General features: G+C 65.1%; 5 protein-coding genes across 5 annotated transcripts in view; 3 read left to right on the top strand and 2 right to left on the bottom strand.

Moving 5' to 3' along the window:
* Positions 1 to 136: 136 nt before the first annotated feature.
* On the top strand, positions 137 to 4,524 carry F751_6876 (Methyltransferase-like protein 6; the record flags this gene model as incomplete). Its single annotated transcript, XM_011398484.1, has 7 exons — positions 137 to 532; positions 662 to 832; positions 978 to 1,444; positions 1,653 to 2,024; positions 3,450 to 3,517; positions 3,782 to 3,874; positions 4,037 to 4,524. 7 exons carry the CDS (start codon positions 137 to 139, stop codon positions 4,522 to 4,524), a joined length of 2,055 nt encoding a protein of 684 aa, XP_011396786.1.
* Positions 4,525 to 5,506: 982 nt separating this feature from the next.
* Positions 5,507 to 7,491, top strand: F751_6877 (Collagen alpha-6(VI) chain; the record flags this gene model as incomplete). Its single annotated transcript, XM_011398485.1, has 7 exons — positions 5,507 to 5,699; positions 5,961 to 6,038; positions 6,188 to 6,261; positions 6,420 to 6,512; positions 6,689 to 6,817; positions 7,091 to 7,236; positions 7,452 to 7,491. 7 exons carry the CDS (start codon positions 5,507 to 5,509, stop codon positions 7,489 to 7,491), a joined length of 753 nt encoding a protein of 250 aa, XP_011396787.1.
* Positions 7,492 to 8,144: 653 nt separating this feature from the next.
* Positions 8,145 to 11,260, bottom strand: F751_6878 (Uncharacterized protein; the record flags this gene model as incomplete). Its single annotated transcript, XM_011398486.1, has 6 exons — positions 8,145 to 8,306; positions 8,515 to 8,620; positions 9,085 to 9,209; positions 9,428 to 9,826; positions 10,062 to 10,993; positions 11,239 to 11,260. The coding sequence occupies 6 exons, from the start codon at positions 11,258 to 11,260 to the stop codon at positions 8,145 to 8,147; spliced, it is 1,746 nt and encodes a 581-aa protein (XP_011396788.1).
* Positions 11,261 to 11,946: 686 nt separating this feature from the next.
* F751_6879 (Alpha-amylase) lies at positions 11,947 to 14,970 on the top strand (the record flags this gene model as incomplete). Its single annotated transcript, XM_011398487.1, has 7 exons — positions 11,947 to 12,411; positions 12,693 to 13,151; positions 13,396 to 13,542; positions 13,664 to 13,750; positions 13,929 to 14,071; positions 14,188 to 14,548; positions 14,794 to 14,970. 7 exons carry the CDS (start codon positions 11,947 to 11,949, stop codon positions 14,968 to 14,970), a joined length of 1,839 nt encoding a protein of 612 aa, XP_011396789.1.
* A 2,265-nt stretch (positions 14,971 to 17,235) lies between these two features.
* The window catches only part of F751_6880 (hypothetical protein), a gene marked incomplete at both ends in the record, with an annotated part of 3,530 nt that continues 2,155 nt past the window's right edge, over positions 17,236 to 18,610 (bottom strand). Inside the window, 3 exons of the mRNA XM_011398488.1 lie at positions 17,236 to 17,652; positions 17,856 to 17,932; positions 18,152 to 18,230. Of these exons, the coding sequence (XP_011396790.1) occupies positions 17,236 to 17,652; positions 17,856 to 17,932; positions 18,152 to 18,230 (573 nt within the window). The remainder of the gene's footprint in view (positions 17,653 to 17,855; positions 17,933 to 18,151; positions 18,231 to 18,610) is intronic.

Here is an 18,610-nt window from a genome sequence, read left to right on the forward strand (position 1 = left end):
CGCAGGTACCGGGTTCGAGGGTGCAGCAGTAAGGATTGTTCCGCCACAGACTGGCTCCCAGCTTTTCGAGCATGATATGTGGTCAACATTTACCATCGATACGGTTTGAAACAGGATCAATGTCGTTCCCATCCCGATGCACACCGCAGCTGTCCTGGAAGAGGATGCGGCCCGGTACTGGGACCTCTTCTACCAGCGCAATGCCGGCAAGTTCTTCAAGGACCGACACTATCTGGACCGGGAGTTCCCCCTCCTCCTGACCGCCCCCTGCATACTGGAGCTGGGCTGTGGCGTGGGCAACACGCTGTTCCCCCTGGCAGCCGCCAATACGCAGGCCAGGCTGTACGCCTGCGACTTTGCGCCGGCGGCCATCCGGGTGCTGAAGCAGCATCCGCTGTACGGGGGCCGAGTGACTGCACATGTGGCCGACATCACCAAGGGCCCGCTCGCCCCGGCCGTGCCGGAGGGCCAGGTGTCGGCCGCCACCCTCTTCTTCGTGCTCTCCGCCCTGTCCCCCGAGACCATGCCCAGGGTGAGCTGGTGGTTTTGAATGATGAATACCTGGCAAGGATTGTTCTCTGCAGGCACTCAATGCATCGGCAGCGCTGCCTCGCCCAAAAGGCTCTCAACGATGAGGACGTTGGCCGCGACCCCCTTGCAGGCGCTGGAGAACTTGAAGCCATCCTTGGTCCCTGGGGGCCGGGTCCTCGTGAGGGACTATGCGCGGGGCGACCTGGCACAGTCGCGGCTGTCGGAGCCTGGCAGGGTCCAGCGCCTGGCGGACGATTTCTATGTCCGCTGGGACGGCACGCGTGCTTTTTACTTCACCCAGGTAGGTAATCTGCGCGCGGCGTGAGCCTGCAGGCGCTGTCAGGCTGCCACATTGCAAGTCGCCGGCATCTGGGAACCTCCCTAGATTCACACATGTTTTAATTTTTAAGCCCCCGGCCCCGCTCTTTGCCCTGCTCTTCCCACAGGAGGGGATGCGCTCGCTGTTCAAGGGGGCAGGCTTTGTCTGCGAGTCCCTCTCCTGCCAGAGCCGGCACGTGGAGAATCGGAAGAAGGGCCTGGCCATGCGCAGGCTCTTCATACAGGGCGTGTTTCGGCTGCCGGAACCCGGCGAAGCGAGACAGCCTTTTGTGGATGAAAGAACCAGCGCTCTCAAGGGTGTTATCAACGACAGCACGCCTGGTGAGGGCCACGGGCAGGCTGACAGCGCTGGAGCCTGCGCGGTGCAGGGCACGCCCGGCCCCCAGCCCCTCCAGGCCTGGAGCTGGGGTGGCTTCGAGGTACAGACCCCGGCGGGCCACGACGCCAGCGCGGCACAGGCTCTGGGCGACCTTGCAGCGCTGCTGGCTCCAGGGCTGGCAGGCCAGACCGTCCTGGAATGGTCTGCGGGCGAGACCATCGGCTTGGCCGCGCTCTGTGCGCTGCGGCATTGCAGGTGAGGGCGAGGAGTGGTGGGTCCAGACCTGGACCCACCCTCGGGGTGCGTGCTCTGAGCTGAGGCCTTGGTGTGGTTGTGGGGAGACATAGCACAGTGCACCCTTCCACATTTCCTTTGACTCGGCAGGGCTTGCTCTGTCTGCTTCGACGTGCACAGCTCCTTTACCCTCACAAGGAACCTGCTGCTCATTCCACATTCGAAACAGGTCGGCGATCGCGGCGGCATCATCGCAGGCCTGCCTGCCCAGCCTGCGCGCCAACACAAAATTGAACAGCCACAGGGTGGTCATCGAGCGGCTGCGGCTGCACGCCCTGGAAAGCAGCGCCGGGGATGGTCACCTGGAGGCGGTCTGGCGAGCCCACCCCTCTGGCCTGGACCTCATGCTCCTGCACCTCGACGATGCCTCTCACCTCCTCTTCACGCTTCACCTGATGTCCAAGCTGCTGAAGGCGGGCGCAGGCCGCGCGTGGCTGGTGGTGCGGCCTGGCCTCCTAGAGCGGGTGGAGGCGGGCATGGTGGATTGGCCGCACCTGCAGCAGTGCGTGGGTGGAGCTCCGGGCGTGGCAGCCATCGAGGAGTGCAGGCATGTCCGTGTTCTTGAAGTTCGAAAACACTGACATTGACACCTGCCTGCAATCGTTGCTCTACTTTATTGAGGGAGATGGAAGCTACTGTCGAAGGCCACGTGGTCCCCGAGAAGGCGCGACATCTCGGCGAAGGCGACTTCACAGTCTATAACATCCTCTGCGGGCATTTCCCACTGCAACCCAAGTCGTCGCACGTCTGCACGAGAGGTCTCCGCATCAGTCCTCCTGGCTGTCGCAGGCAATCTTGCTCCTCCAACACGGCGAGCCTGGCTGACCAGCAAGGCCCAGCGCACTGCACAAAGGACCCGCAAAGAGTTGAGGATACTCTCAAATAAATCCTAAGAAGGAGTCTGACTGCGAGAGTCCTTCCCTACCGCAGCCGCAGGAGTCTTGTAGAGGTGAGATCTCCCGGTCCAGATGCCCCTTGTGAATGAAAGGGACCACTCGATCCGCAATCATCCGCGACTGGACACAGCACTATACACTTTGAAGATGCAAGGACTGGGTAAATGGAGCATCGCTCTGTGCTGGCTGGCTCTGGCGGGGACCGTGGGCGCCCAGGCTGGGGGATCCGGATCGCGACGAGGCGGCCGAAGCATGCTCCAGGTATTGAGAACGAGACAGGGCAGGGCGATCGAGGCTTGACCTGCTCCTTCTGTGAGTGCCAAGGCAGCTGTCCAGCGGGGCATGGACGTGTGAGGCCAGGTTCTGAGTTGGCTCCCCCAGTAAGCCTGTCCAACCCACTCAATCCCCAGGACGCTTCGCCATCGCCATCTTCCGGACAGTGTCGTCAGTCCACCCATTTTGTGGTGGATGATGCTGCAGCTTGCACCACGACCTGCACTGCCAAGCTCTCCCCAGGGATGACTATCGACCCCCAGACATACACATGTAAGTGGGTGGCGGAGAGCTTGGATAGGGGGTCTGGCCTGCATGGCGGGAGTCATAGAGGACCAAAATGCAATCTGAAAGACAACACTCTCTGGGGACACATGGGTATTCCGACGAGCAGCTCCCTGCTCAGTGCGCCTTGGACCACTCCCTTCAAGCCCATGTTCCTCTTGGGAGTATTGGTTCCGGCACGGAATCAACTGCATTTCACCCCACCCCGCCCTCTATCGTTTGCGTCTACTGTGGCAGTGCCACGACCATATGTGTGTGCCGACCTTGCCTCAACAATCCAATACCAGACCCCCCTCGCTTAGCCTCAGAGTAAAAGCCACTCATCTGCCCCACCCCCGCCCCCTGACAGACAATGGCAACCTGTGCTGCATCTGCATGTTGCACACCGCACCCCCGCCCCCGCCCGGGGCGGTCGCGGCCTCCCCGCCGCCCCCGTCCACCGACTCGCCCTCGCCGACGCCCGCCGGGGACGCGCCGCCCCCGCCCCCGGGCGCACCCGCCACCACCAGCAGCAAGAAGGCGGCCATCATCGGCGGGGCGGCGGGCGGCATCCTCGGCCTCATCATCCTGCTCCTCCTCGGTGAGCGTTGGGGGTGAGGGGTGTGAGCAGGCCCTAAAACCCCGCACAAGCCCCACACAGCAGGGAGAGATTGAGGATGGGCTGCGCCAGGCCGCGCTGGGGCCCCATGCGGCCCGGGGCAGCTTTGCGTGGTGCTCTCATTGTTTTCCTGCTGGACAATCTACCCACATAAGCAGCTTGGATTCTTGTACTATGGCGCCCCGGGGTGGGCCCCGCCTTCCTACGGCTGGCCGCTGACCCATCCCAAGCATCACCACGATGCAGGCTTTGCGGTGTGCAGGCACCGCAAGGTGCACAAGCGCGAGGAGACGCAGGCGGAGATGATGGCGCACCGCTGGCGACTGGAGCGCGAGTTTGGTGCGCTGCCGAGGGGGAGCAGGGGGCCACAGGCAGGAGGTTTGACATTCCCTTTTCTTTCCCTTGGTCACATTCATCGTGTGGTGTCGGTGGCTTTCAAGCCCCAGGGACGAGCAAGAGTCCTGGGCCCTGCGCCAACCCCCTTACCACGTCCCATCGCAGTGAACGAGCGCAAGGGGGGGAAAACCGCGGGTGGGGCGGTGACGCGGGAGGCGCTGGAGAAGGCACGCCAGGCACGCATGGCGGGGGCCACCCCGCCCCCTGCCGCCCCGCCCACGGGCTACGGGCTCGGCGCCGCCGGGCGGCCCACCCCGCAGGCAGCCACCCCCATGACCGCCACCCCGGGGTCAGTGTCCCGGGGCCCAGCCGTCACGCCATCGTCCATTGCACCGTCCTCCGCGGAGCCGCAGCGCAGCGGCAGCGCACGGGGGCTGTTCAGCAGCCGGAGCGCGCGCAGCACCCCCTCCCCCTCGGTGGCGGGGCCGCCCACCTACACCGCATCCTTCCCCTCCCCCTCCACCGACAATCTGCCCGTGGACGCAGACACGGGTGTGGAACTGATGCCGGATAAGTCCTACTCGTCTGGAGGCCCTCCCAGTGGAGGGAGCTGGAGCAAGAAGGGGCTGGGCGGGCTCTTCTCCAAGAAGTAGGGGGGCCGGAATCATCGAGACCTCCCGTGTGCGAGCGCGCCGCTCCGCAGCCCCGCGCATCTCACAGTGTGTGAGATGAAGACATTCTTGATTTATCCCGCATTCAATGGGACGCTGGTCCGACATGTAGCACTTGCTATCGGCCTCAGATCACGAAGAGTTGGTTTCGACCTGTCCATGCCAGAATTCCCGAGCCTGACATTTCGCCAGCAGGCTCGGGTCGAGACGACACACGGTGATACAGGAAGATATTCACAAATCCACAATTAATTATATCCAACGTACACCCTGCCACGCTCTGGGTAGTCGTTGCGGGCTGCGTTTACTCAGTTTGAATGCAGGTGACTGGCTAAAATGAAAGGGTTTCGGGGCAAAATCCCTCTGTCCCGGGGATCCTATTGTCGGGTCCCTCCCAATTGCCGACACTCCTCTCCTCCGACACGCAGAGCGTCTCCTGTAATGATCGGTACCCTGGCCTCCCTCATATCCACCGCGAGAGCTGCTTTGAACGGCATGGAGGGCCGCTCCAGGGCTCGCGGCTCGTCGAAGCGACCGCACGCCCCTGAGGTCTCGGCGCCAGAGACCCCCACCCAGGCCATCGAATCCTCCAAGCGGCGTCGAGTCGCCGATGCCTGTCCTTTGCTGGAATTACCGGAGGAGCTTCTGGAACGAGCTCTGCTCTATTCCACGACTCCCCGGGATCTTTGTGCTATTGCCCAGTGCTCTACACGCCTGCGCACGATCAGCGATGTGAGGGCGCGGGAGCGGGCGTTCGGACGGAATTCTGGCCCGGGGCTCGATCATGTTTTTTGGGGCCGACCCACCGTCCCTGCCCTGCATGACATCGCGCTGGGTCGCAAGTACTGGTCTGTCCGAGGGGCAGACTGCCAAGGTCGTGCATGGCTTGTGGACGGCCTATGTGGTGCCAGCAAATTTCAGCCTCTGATGGCCATCCCTCAAGTCCATCTCCCATTCGACACCCATGCGCACCCTGCAGAATGCCGACGCATACTGGCGAGGCGAGTTTGCTGAGCGATGGGGCGGGTTGACCGAACTGCAGGGCGAAGCAGCCAAGCTGGCCGGCAGCTGGAAGAACTTGTATGCCTCGCGTGCTGGGACAGACAGGACGCACGCGCCCTGGCAGAAGCCCAGCCCCTTCGAGGTCCAGGTCGCAGGTGAAGGTCATTGTGTAATGTCGCTCTGGTCCTCATGCTGGGGAAAAGGAGGGTGCGCCTGGCGTTCTTTGGGCAGGCAGCTTCTTTGATCATTCTAGCCCTCGCAATATAATGTACTATATCAACCCTGGCCTTCTCGCAACTGTCTCTTCGTGGGAGACCAATGTCGCTTACTGTTCGAACAGGGAAGGGGGGGGGGGGGGGGTCGGGGTCATACTTGCCTGCGCGCTCACGCATTCCACCCCTCCGCCCTCTGTTCAGTACGCCGCCTGGTCCCCGAGACAGAGCCCGAGGCTTGTGTGGTCTTCCTCATCGATGGCTCGGGGAGCGTCACCGAAGGTGCCCTGGCATGAGGGTTGAGAGTGACTCCGTCATGTTGACCCTTTTTGTTTTTTGTGGGTGCCACCAGCTCCTCAGCATCCAGCAGATGTCGCATCGTTCCTGCGCATGCTCGAGGAAACCGCCATCTCCAACCCCATCACTTTCAGATGACTTCTCGTGCATGACCAGCTTTGTGACTCAGGCCATTGAACACCTGGACACCCAGGAGACGGCCACCCAGGTGCAGACGGGTGGTGGGGCATGGCTGAGGATGACCCGACCAGGTTTCTGGTGTCACCAGAGGTCCCTGCTTGGGTCTCAGGACGCAGTCCTGATCGGGACTCCGCCACGCCCACCCACTTGCTCTCCATGTCCTCCTCCTACATGACCTTGTGCCAGGTAGCGGTGGTCCAGTTCAGCAACGACTGCCGATTGGAGCTGGCACCCTCGCCCATCGTCCTGGATCAAATCACAAACGTCCTGGAGGGCATGGTGAATTGCGACCTCGGGCTGAGCCTGGCGTGCAATTGCAGTGGAGTCGTGCCTGTCCTGTGCTCCGTCTGTCCCTCTGTGCTCTGTGGAGTGAGGCCCCAGCCGAGCTGGTTGGGCTTCCCCACCCGCATCCCTCCTCTGGACCGCCGACCCCTTTCTCTCCTGATCACCTGCAGTACCGCATGAACGGGGGTACCAACATCAGCCTGGCAGTGCAGCGCGCCGGCCAGCTGCTGAAGCCCATGGCGCCCCGGATGCGGCGCGTGCTGGTCCTCCTCACGGACGGCCGCATCGACTCGCACCAGGTGGGAGGAGAGGGGGGTCTTGTTTGCGTCTGAGGAAAGGAGGTGCGGCCCTGTGCCAGCCGATACCTGGCCTGAGCGGCTGTGGGCTGCAGCGAGGGGGGCGGTGATCGAAGGGGGGGGGGGCGGCATGCAGCACCACGCCATGCATGCCAGGTGTGGCTCGGGGTGCATGGCTGTGCCGATTCGTGGGACCGACCGACCTCGCACCGCCCCGACCCTGCGCCTGGCTGCATGCGCAGGCTCCCCCCACCCGCCCGCCGCCCATTCTTGCAGGCTCGCGAGGCTCACGACATGGCGCAACGCCTGGCCGACGAGCAGGGCCACGTCTGCCTGTATGCCTTTGGCGTCGGGCGAGGCGTGGACCGCGCCGAGCTCCTGCGCATCATCTCCGCGCGGGACGCCTCCAGCGCAGACTCGCGGTGCGTGGCGGGGGAGGAAACGGGGGCGGGGGAGGAAACGGGGGCCCTGCGGCTGTGTAGGGTTGCGCTTGCACAGCAAATCCATGTAGAGTGCAGGGGGCCCATGGCAGGGGCGCCGGCCTGAGCAGGCTCTCCCCCCATGCCAGGAAGCTCGAGGGTGGCAGCATGCTCAATCCCCCTCCCCACCCGCTCCTCCACCCCTTGCCGTCCATCAGGTACCTGGGCCTCTGCACCCTCGACGAGTCGCCCTGGTAGAAGGGGCCCCCAGTCCTTTTACATAGCCCAGATCCGCGCTCAGCACAGATCCCAGCCTGACAGGCAGCACACGCCATGTATACCAGGAATTCCCCCCCAACCCTCCATTCACTGTGCAGCAGCCTCACCTGGCCAGGAATCTCAGCCCGCCTCATCCTCGCAGACCCCTGCAGTGTACCAATGCCCCCCTCCCACCCTTATTTTTCCCAACCCCTCCTAAGGTGGCTGTCCCATCCCCTGCCCCACGCGCAAACCGTTCGCGGGGCTGTACCCTCCCCATGCCTGCGCAGCGGAATCAGGAAGCGTTTGCAGCCTGTGTGTCCAGGACTGCTCGGAACCGCCCCGCTTCTCTCAAAGTGTGTCGCCCTTGCCAATAGCTCTGTACCAACCCCCACCACGTATCCCTGGCCGGCCTGTCATCTCCCCTCGTCGGTCCTGTACCATAGCCCATTGCCCCTGTCCCAGCCACCCCTAGAGGTGCGTACCACGACCCTGCATGTAACTTTGTAGCCCAGAGCTGGTGGGGGATGACATCACGAGGCTCAAAAATGTAGGCCGCACAGGCTAGACACGGAAAGCAGTGAATGTGTGAATAAGGTCGGGAGTGGGGGGTGAGAGATGGAAAAATATACTGAAACTCATGCTGCAAGGCCCTATGAGCCAGTGCATTGCTCCAGGTGAGCCGATCGCCACCTGTTGATGGCCGCCGCGATCTCAAACCTCCTGGGCCTCGCCAGGTCTCCAGCCGGCTCGCCGGAGTGGGTGATGGCGTCCAGGCCCTCCTGGTCCATCTCAGCATCCAGCCGATCCAGCATCTGGGTCCAGGGTGGGGGAGAGTGGGGAGAACTGGGGTTTGGAGAGATACCACTGCAGTATGCAGGGGATGCGCAGCCAGGTCGAGGGTACAAACTCAACCGTGCTGCACAGCCGGAAAGGACTCGTGCAGGAACCAGCACTGCCTTGTGTTGCTCGTGGAGCACCGAGGTGGGCCTCTGCCGGCCCCTGCCAGCCTCTGCCTCGCACCTGAGGGAGGGTCAGGGCCGGGCCCTGGGGCAGCATCCTGGCAGCCCATCGCAGACTCTCCCCCACCGCCCTGGTCTGCGAGATCTCCACCAGCTGCTCCACGGCACTGCAGGGAGACAAGATCTTGTTGGTGACCTGATGTTCTGGCGGGCATCCATCTTGCAAGACTCCCTCCATCCATTTCGAGGATGACTCCTCAGCATTCTGAGACCTATGGGGTCTGCCTCAGGCATGCGCACCGTACCTGAGATCCACCTCCTCATCGTCAAGAGTGAGGCTGCCCTTTGCCCTGGTCTTCAGCTTCAGCCGTGGGGCTGGAGGATAAAGGTGGGGAGGAGGGGATCATGCGCCGGGCAGCAATCGTTCCAAGCACCGAAAGTATCAGGTGCGCATTCTCCTCTTGGATCGTTCGTATGCGCTGGCACTGCGCACCAAACCCCCTCCTTGCGGCATGCACCAGCCCTCCCGCGCCCTCTGTTCGGCGGCCTTGCATGTGCCCAGCCGCCCCGCTCACCACCACTGGCGGCGGCCGCCAGGCCCGCCAGCCGCCGTGGCGGCGGCGCCGACCACTCGCGCGGCGGTCTGCCCTCCTCGCGTCCCGCCCCGCCTTCCGCGGCAGCAAACTCCGTCGCTATTCGCTTGGCCTGCTCGGTGACGTCCCGTACCTCGTACTCCTCCATGCACAGCACCGTGTCCTGACGAGTGTGGGGAGAGCAGGACTTGACATGTGCTTGCTGCGGTTGATCTACACCGGCAGGATAGCATCTGGGAGGGCGCCAGCCGGGCTGCTGAGGTGCTAATCCTGACACAGACTTCCCTTCCTTGGGAGACTACCCGCCGGGCACCACAAATGTCCCTTCCCCTCCCCCCTACCCCGCCCCAGACTCCAAAGCAGACCCCCTTTAGGACGCACCGCGACGCCAAAGTAGTCGCCCGACCCGCCGATGACCATGACGGTGGACACGCCGCACGCCGCCAGCCGGCGCACGTGCTCCACAAATGGGGTGATGGGCTCCTTTCCACGCGACACCAGCGCTCGCATGCGCGCATCGCGGATCATAAAATTAGTGGCCGAGGTGTCCTCGTCGATCAGCAGCGCAGTCGCGCCGGCCTCCACCGCCTCCTGGATGTTGGCTGCCTGGGAGGTGCTTCCCGAGGCGTCAGCGCTGAGGAAGGCGCGCGTGCCTCGCCCCCGAGGCAGGTGCCCGATGAAGGGCGAGATGTCGACGCCGCAGACGCGCCGCCCGTCCTCGGCCCGGATTTTCACCGCCCGCGGGTCTGTCACCACCAGCTCACGCCCGTCCCCGGGGATCTGGATTTAGGGTGGTTGCGGGAAGGGAGAGGTTGGCAGCGGGCTAGGCGCGGGAGGAGGTTGAAGCGTCAAGGGTGCCACCCTCGACGGCAGGCATGGCGCCCTGGCATGCTGAGCTCCGAGGCGCTCCCCTGCGACGCGACAGAGGCCTGCACCTCTCCTCATCGGTTGCATGTGGCCTTCACTCCCCCCCTTTCTCCCTCTCAGCTCCCTCGTCCCCACACAACCCCCTCACCCTGTCGTAGACCCCGCCCTCCAGCGCCTGGAGGAGCGTGGACTTCCCGTGGAAGCCGCCGCCCACGATCAGGGTGACGCCGCGGCGGATGCCCAGCCCCCGCACCCGGCCAGCGTGGGGCAGCGTCAGCACCACCGCCTGCGACTCCGGCGCGCGGGAAAGTACGGCCCACGCCGCAGGCATGGGCGCCTGGCTGGCGCCGTCGGCGCGCGGCAGCACCGCGCCGTCGGCCACGAAGGCCACCAGGCCCAGCGCGGGCAGCGCGGCGCGCGCGGCCGCGGCGTCCTCGGCCGCGTCGGCGTGCGCCGCCAGCGCGGCGGCGTCCAGGCTGGCATGGCGCAGCGCGGCGTTGACGTAGCGCGGCAGCGCCTCGGTCAGCACGCTGCGCGCCCAGCGCCCCAGCACGGACCGCCCCGCGGCGGGCAGGGCCACGGTGAAGCGCGCTTCCACGTGGCCTTCGTGGCCCACCTGGACGGCGGTACGCTCCAGCACGTACTGTCCGGGTACGTCCACGCCCATCTCGCCGCCCTTGGCCCCCGCCCAGCCCACCGCCGCGGCGCGCACGTCGCCGCCGGCGGCCGCCACTGCCTCGCCGAAGCGCCGCGCCAGGAAGTCGGCGCAGGCCAGGCGGCGTGGGCGGGGTCGGAGCAGGTGGGAGGGGAGGCCGGCCGTGCCAGCCGGCACCACCACTCGGCACCGGCTGGGGCTGGCGTAGGGGTCTCCCTGCACCCGGTCCACCCAGAGGGTGAAGCCGGGGAAGTCCCAGCCGCCTGCGATGTCGTGATAGGCGCCGTACCCCTTGCCGTCGATGCGCTCCAGCTCGGAGGCCAGCTGAGCGGGGCTGCCGCGCCGTGGGCCGGGGGACCAGCCTGGCGCATCGTCCTCCGCCTTGCGGATGTGGCCGGTGTACCGAGGGGTCCCCCCTGACTGATCTACGGGTGGGGCATGGGTTTCACTGTTCAGGAGGTTACAACATGCACATGACAAGGGGATTGGCCAATCAGAAGGCCGCTTTACTTCGCTCTCTCCGCGGCGTGGCACCTGCAGGGGGTCGGGGTCCGCCACGCCCGCCACCACCGTACTTGGACCTGTAGTAGGCACCCCTCCCACCCCCACGCCCCGACATGATCGAGTACAGGGTGTGAGAGCTTTAGTCTAAAAGTTCATATCCAATCACTGATCGATTGCATACCCTTCATGACGGAAGCATGCATGCATGTGCGTGTGTTGTTCATACAGGAACCCGATCTCCGTAGTGCGTCGCCTGCTGAGCTCGGCACGACCCTGTTCGAGCTGAGGATTTTAACCCTGGCCCCTCCGACCCTTGCCGATAGACCGGCTCGATTGATCGGGACGAGCAGAGGCGTTGCTGTACGGATCAGATCCGAGACACGGGTGCGTCTCCTGGCATCGGGTCCCCCTCGCGCTCCTCCCCTCCCCCGCCCGCTCCCACTGGGGTGGCAAGGGCTGGGAGTACACCGGCGCCCCACCCCCCCGTTCCATACCCGGTGGCTTGATGGGCGCAGGAGGTTATGGTCTCGCCATGAGTCTTGCAACGCCCAGGTAAGGGTCCCAGCCGCAAGTTGCTGGCCACCAGCTTCCGGCCAGGGCACGGCAGGGGCCGGGGAGTGGCCCCCGCATCACATGCGTTGGACCCCTCCTGGGACTCTTTACCATTCCCAAAGGCCCTCATCATTTGAGCCTCCTCCTTCTTCGTCAACCCCCCTCCCCCAGCATCGCCCCCGGCGCGAGAGCAGCCCTGCGCCCGGCGCCCCAGCGAGCCCTCTGGCGCCCCGCCCCCCGCTGCCCCCGCGCGCGGTCCTCGCCCCTCCCCTTTCCCCCCCGCCCGCTCCCCCGCCCCGCCCACGCCTCGGCCGTGGAGTCCATGCTGGCCACCGCCAGCATGGACGAGGGCGAGGGCCCTAGCGTGGATCTGGACAACGAGGCCGCCCCCGGCCAGACGGTGCTGCGGGTGACCGGCCGGCGGGACGCCGCCTCGCTGGCGCGCGTGGCCCAGGTGCTGGCAGACCAGGGCATGTCCATCCGCTCCGCGGCCATCGGCAGCCAGGGCGGCGGCGACGTGTACCACCTGACCACACGCGCCGGCGGCGCAGTGGCGGCCGACGCCTGGCCGCCGCTGCGCGACGCGCTGCTGCGTGTGCTGCTGCACACCACGCGCTCCAGCAAGCCCAGCATCCACGGCGCGGCGGTGGACGTGGACGCGCGCGCGCTCAAGGCCGTGGCCTCCGAGGCCGATGCGGCGGCGCTGGAGAGCGCGGCGCGCGAGATGGCCGCCGCCGCCGAGGCGCTGGTGGGCGTGGAGCGGGAGATCATCGCTGCGGGGGATGAAGTCAGCACCAACGACCTCCTGGCCAAGCAGGCGGGTTATCAGGGTTTGGGTGGGTTGGGTGGGTGGCTTCAAGGGGGGTCCATGGGGTACTCCAGAGGTGCCGAGCCTGGTCAGGGGATAGCGCAGCCACCTGCAGGCCTGAGATTGGGTGGAGGGAGAGGGATGATAGTGCGCTCCAGCCTGAATTTCGGCGACACTGCTCATGACCTGATGTTTGTCACCCTGACTCTCTCATGCGCAGTCCCCCTTACCCCTCCAACCCCCACAACACCTAACGACAGAGCCAGCGGTACGAGGCCTCGGCCCTGCTGGAGCGGCGCATGGCGGCCATGGAGGCCATCCTGACCAGCCGGCGGGAGCTGCTGGAGCGCGCGCTGCAGTCCTCGGTGGCTGTCCCCGACTTTGTCAAGCCGCAGACGGTGCAGACCACGGGCCCCGCTGCGGGCAACGGATATGAGATCATCCTGCAGGCCTTCAACTGGGAGTCGTGCAAGGAGGCGTGGTGGAAGAAGATGGCGGCTCTGGCCCCCCGCGCGGCCGAGGTCGGGTTCACCTCCGTCTGGCTGCCGCCGCCCTCGGACGCGGTGTCGCCGCAGGGCTACCTCCCTCGCGACCTCTACGACCTCAACTCCAAGTACGGCAGCGAGGCGGAGCTGCGCGACTGCATCGCCGTCGCGCATGAGGTGGGGCTGAAAGTCATCGCCGACATCGTCATCAACCACCGCTGCGCACACTACCAGGTGTGTGTCTGTTCGTGAGGGGTTTGTGTTGGGGACGGGTGAAAGTGGCCGCCGGCACACCGGTGTGCGGGCGTGCGACCATGGTGCCGGTTGTGCAGCCGGCACCGCACGCTGGCTGCCTGTTGACAACATTGTCTCGGCTGTGCAGGGCTTCCTACGGCAGTGCCAGAATCCCGCAAACCGCTCAAAATTCCGGCTGACACGGACACACCACTCGATCCCCTCCACCCACACCCCATTCCAGGGGGACGATGGCAAGTGGAACAAGTTTGGTGGGCGCCTGGCTTGGGACAGGACGGCCATCTGCTCCAACAACCCGGCCTATGGGGGAAAGGGGGCGTGGAAGAAGACCGACGACTACCCTGCAGCGCCCAATCTGGACCACACCAACGTGAGTGGGCATGTGTTGGAGAAGGGCATGGGCGGACGGCACTGCTCTCTCTGGGCATGTATCAAAAACGCCCCGGTCCAGAAAACACTAGTTTCCTCCTTCCATCCCCATGGATGTGCAGGAGAGGGTCCACAAGGGCCTGATCGAGTGGATGAACTACCTCCGCAACTCCATCGGCTTTGATGGGTGGCGCTTCGACTACGTCAAGGTGGGCTGGTGTCGCCGGGTCGCGGCTGCCAACGCACCACGGTCTTTTGCTTGTCGTGTAGCATGGAGACGAGGGCATGCCCGCCTTCCTGCCGCGGCCTCCCAAGTCTACCCCAGCCCTCGTTCCGACGCCCCACCATGACCCACCCACCCCTGCATACATTACTACTGTGCGTCAGGGATACGAGGGGCGCTTCGTTCGGGACTATGTGGACGCCACGGTCCCCCAGATGGCGTTTGGGGAGTACTGGGACACCTGCTCCTACACCGATGGCGTGCTCAACTACAACCAGGACGCGCACCGCCAGCGCACCGTCGACTGGTGCGCTGGCGTGCTGGAGGGTGCGGGGTTGCTGCGTTCTGACACCCACACCTGCGGCCGCATCCCGTCCCAGCAGCTCCCGCTCACCCCCGCTCGCCTCCCCTCCTGTTCTCAAGGTGCGACGCCACCGGGGCGACCGCGGCGGCCTTCGACTTCACGCTCAAGGGCATCCTGCAGGAGGCCGTCACGCGGCGCGAGTACTGGCGCCTTATCGACTCGCGTGGACGGCCGCCCGGCGTGCTGGGCATCTGGCCCTCCCGCGCCATCACCTTCCTGGAGAACCACGACACGGGGTCCACGCTGCAGCACTGGCCCTTCCCCTGGGAGCACGCGGCGCAGGGGTACGCCTACCTGCTGACCCACTGCGGCACGCCCTGCGTGTTCTACGACCACATGTACTACGACGTCGAGCTGCGGGAGCACATCACCAAGCTCATCGCCATCCGCAAGCGCTTCCGCATCAACAACAAGTCGGAGGTGTGTGTGTGTGGTGGGGGGTGGCAGGGGAGGTGGAGAGCCGTGGAGGGGATGATGTTGGTTGGGAATGGGTGGGGCAGGGGGCCTGCCGAAGGTAGGGGAGCTTGGGCGGGGGTGCAGCCCTTCTTGGTCGAGGAAAAGCACCAGTACAGGGCGACGCGCTTCTCTGCAAGTAAGATACTGCCGTCGTCTCCCCGGCATCGTTCTCACTCCTCCCCTCCCCCCATTGGAAACCATGCTGGCAGGTCAAGATCCACAAGGCGTACGGCGACCTCTACTCCGCCATCATCGACAAGAAGGTGGCGATGAAGATTGGGCCGGGGGATTGGTCCCCCACCTCCGACAAGGTGGACGTGGGCCAGAAGGAGTGGAAGCTGCTGCATTCGGGCCCCAATTTTGCCGTCTGGGAGGCCGTGCTCTGAGCGAGCGAGGTGTCCAGCTGGTGTCTGGTCAGACGCACGCCGGAGGCGGCACGCCCTCGTGCCCGGCATGTCCGTCAAGTACACGCAGGGCCCCGCTGCTGGGCCCCCTTGGGCCCCCCCAGGGGACTGCGCCGGCGCATGAGGGGACTTTAGGCCCAGCTGTGCTGCCTGGGGCCACGCTCGCCCCAGGCCTCCAGACCGCCCTGCCAACCTTGATCAGCCGCCTTGCTGCCACCTCCGGGGGTGTCCCTTGCCCCATGCCGCTGATGCTTGCGCTCTTCCTCCTGCACCCCTGTACCTGACCTCACTGCTTCCACCGAGGCATGACGCGGTACACCGGTCGAGGGCGGGAAGCAGTGGCCCGGAAGGGGGCCCTGCACGGGTCTGGCGCAGGGCAAGGGCATGGGGCCAGCGGGAGGGGCTGAGCCTGCCCCGTGGCGAGCCAGCGCCAATGCTGGGGTCACTCTTCAGCGTCCAGGCTGCGGTGCATCGTTCCATCAGCCACCTTGCCGCCAGCGCCTGACCATGGCGTGCCGGCCGTGTCCTTGCCCCGGCCGCCACGCCGCAGCCTGCCTGCATCCCTGGGGCAGCATGAGGGGGGGTTGGGGTGGGTGCAGCGGGGTGGTCAGGGTATGATGTCCTGCGTGCAAGCGAGGCAGGAGGCATGCATCAGCTGGAAGAGGAAACAAGTTCCAGGCTGCAGGCTTCACACCTGGGCAACACACCTGGTCCAGGCACTGGTGGCGGGCCTGTGCGGGGCGGCGGCCATGGATGCCAGGTCCGGCGCTCGGTCCGTGCACGAGGCTGACCACGCAGGGGGAGGCACGACTGCCTTGCTGCAGCTGGACGTCATTGCTGTGTGCGTGGGCGCCGGGCTGCTGGGTCCCTGTAGTGGTTCTGAAGACCTAGTGGTTGATCGAGCCCTGAAGCCTATAGATGCGAGCGCCGCGCCGGCCAGCAGTGTGAAGAGGTGGGTGCCTAGAGCCCAGCCTGGGGTGGATCCGGCCGTACAGGCGCCGACTGGCTCATCTGCGGAGTCTGAGGGGCTTGAGGGGCGCTCGAGCTTGTTGCAGCGCTCTCCAGTCGCATAGGCGAGGGCTTCTGTCCAGGCTGGTCTGCACTGGAGCTCTCTCATATACTCGAAGACGTCCACGCAACTCCAAGCCCCAGACAGATCGCTCGCCCCATGCAGGCCCCTGACGTCCAAGGACACGTCGAGGGCTGCCCAGCCGTCCACTGGCAGCAACCGCCGGCGTGAGCTGCATGGCTGGGAGTGACCATCTATACCTGGACCTTCCAGGTCGACCAGGAGGGCCAGGGGCTGGGTGTCACTGCCTTGGTCTGAGAGCTGGACAGAGATGATGTCGGTGAAGGATACACTTGCGCCAAATTTACCAAGTTTCAGACAGACCGGCTTGGGACTTGTGGTTTGGACCTTTCCGTTGGCGAGGAGCAGGCTCAGCGCCATCGTATAGCAGGCATCAGTGCCTGGCATGACGTCAGCGGTGAGTTTCCTGCACACATGGTAGGAGGCAATGAGGTGAAATATTACCATGTCATGCGACTTGGATGCTCCACGCGCAATGATGGACCGCTCAACCAGATCGTTGTGCGAGTTCATGCATGACAGTGCCGCCTTGCCCAGGCCACTCACCCAGACACCACGAAATGGTTGTTAACAGCCAAGTCGCTTTCGTTCATGACAGCATGGCTTCCCATTGTCATGAGACTTGCTGTAATGACGATTGCTGTGAGTTTCGAAGGGATATACATCCAGATTACATGCAGCAGCCCAATCAGTGGTTCGGTGCACCTGCCAGACGCATGATACCTCCGTGATCACCCATGAGAGCCCGGGTAGATGGGTGGAACGATGAATGTGTGATTAACATGACATTTCAGTGCTCTAGCATCCTCGACGCGGTGTTGGGAAGCGCAATCCAGCCGCGCATGCCTCCACCCGGAAAGGTTCATGGATTTTGAAATGAGCGTTGCTGGAAAGAACGGAAGCCATGCTGCTCCTGCAAGGCACAGAGGTATGGCCCTCTCATTCCCTATCCTACCTCTTCCACACTGCCTGATATCATGGACGGTCACAGACCAGTGTGGTGTCAATGGTAACAGGTCATAATATGGGAAATGGGCCACATCCAGTGTGGCATCTTGTCTTTAATGGAATGGTCTTTAGCTGTCTGGGATACCCATTCAGGGCCCAGGCCTCGGCCCCAAACTCTGTGCGCTCCAGCCCTGGTAGTGAAAAATGGTTCAAGCTCCTTGCTTGGTGACCTTGGCCTCCTCCTCCACACGACCAGCAGTGCCTAAGTCAGCAGCACAGCCGTCGCCCTGCTTTGCAGCCGCCTCTGCATCCTCCTCATTTTTCTCTGTGGCTGGCTCATCCGCCTCCGCGTCCTCAGCCCCCGCCTCAACCGCGTCCTCGCCCACATCCGCCTCCTCGATCACCGCCCAGTCAGCATCAGCAACCTGCTCGTGACCAGTCCCAATGACTGCATCGTTGGCCGCCTCCTCCGCCACTCGCTCGTCAGCCGTAGCAGGCAGGGCTTTGTACTCCACTGCCGGCGGAGCGAGGCGCTTTTGCAGCTCCGCGTTTTCCAAGTTCAGACGCTCCAACTGCGCAGCGGCGTCTGCGACTGCGGCGGCCGTGGCGGCCGCCCCCTCGGCCAGCTGCAATGGTGGTTCGGGGAGGGGGGGGGGGAGGGTGCTTCAGGTGAGGCCAAGTCTCTGTGGCGGCCCAAAGCTGGTCGCGCTGACGACTGGCCCCCATTGCGCTACCTCGTCGGGGAGCTTCAAGCCCTCACACACGTTGAAAGCCTCTCCAGGAGACCCCAGGAACCCCTCAAGTCCCCTTCTACGCAGCCCCTACGCACCTGGGCCTTGGTCTGGGAGTGCGCCGTCCTTTCCTGGGCCAACTCGGCACGCAGCTCCACAACCTCCTCCTGGGCGCCTGTGAGGGGATGCAATCGGTTGAACACGCTTCAGTTTGACCGTGGCTTGATCGGCAGGGCAGCTCGGGCCACAGAGACCGCAGGTACTCCAAAATCGTCAACCCCAGGCACGAAATGCCTGCGAGTTTCTCCAGCCAAATGGCCTCGCCCCCTTTCCCACACTTCCTCCCCCCTCCCAACCTCCCCACGCCTTTCCCCCTCGGACCCCACACACTCACCAGTCTCGATGACCTGCGCGGAGCACGCCTCCTCCAACTCGTCCTCCAGGAAGCGCAGCCGCTTGTGCGCCGCGTCCAGCTCGGCGTGGGCCTCGGCGGCCTCGGCGCGCGCGGCGGCGGCGGTGCGCTCCGCGTCGCGCGCGTCGCGCCGCGCGTCGCGCAGCTCCAGCTCCCCCGTGCGCAGCTCGGAGCGCAGCTCGCCGATGGTGAGCGTGGCGGCCGCGGCCGCAGCCGCCGCGCGCTCCTCGCGAGCCTCGTCCTCGGCCCGGCGCGCCTCCAGCAGGGCCAGCGCGGCGCGGAGCTGGGCCGCCTCGCTCCGCGCCTCGGCCGCGCGCCGCTCCTTCTCGGCCACCGCTGCGTGCGCGACCTCCAGGTCGTGGCGCTGCTGCGCCACCTGTGCGCGCAGCCGGGCGGCCTCGTCGGCGGCGTCGCCTTTGGTCGCAGCCATGGCAGCCATGG

The sequence above is a fragment of the Auxenochlorella protothecoides genome (genome assembly GCF_000733215.1).
Source record: "Auxenochlorella protothecoides strain 0710 unplaced genomic scaffold scaffold97, whole genome shotgun sequence".
Lineage (NCBI taxonomy): Eukaryota > Viridiplantae > Chlorophyta > Trebouxiophyceae > Chlorellales > Chlorellaceae > Auxenochlorella > Auxenochlorella protothecoides.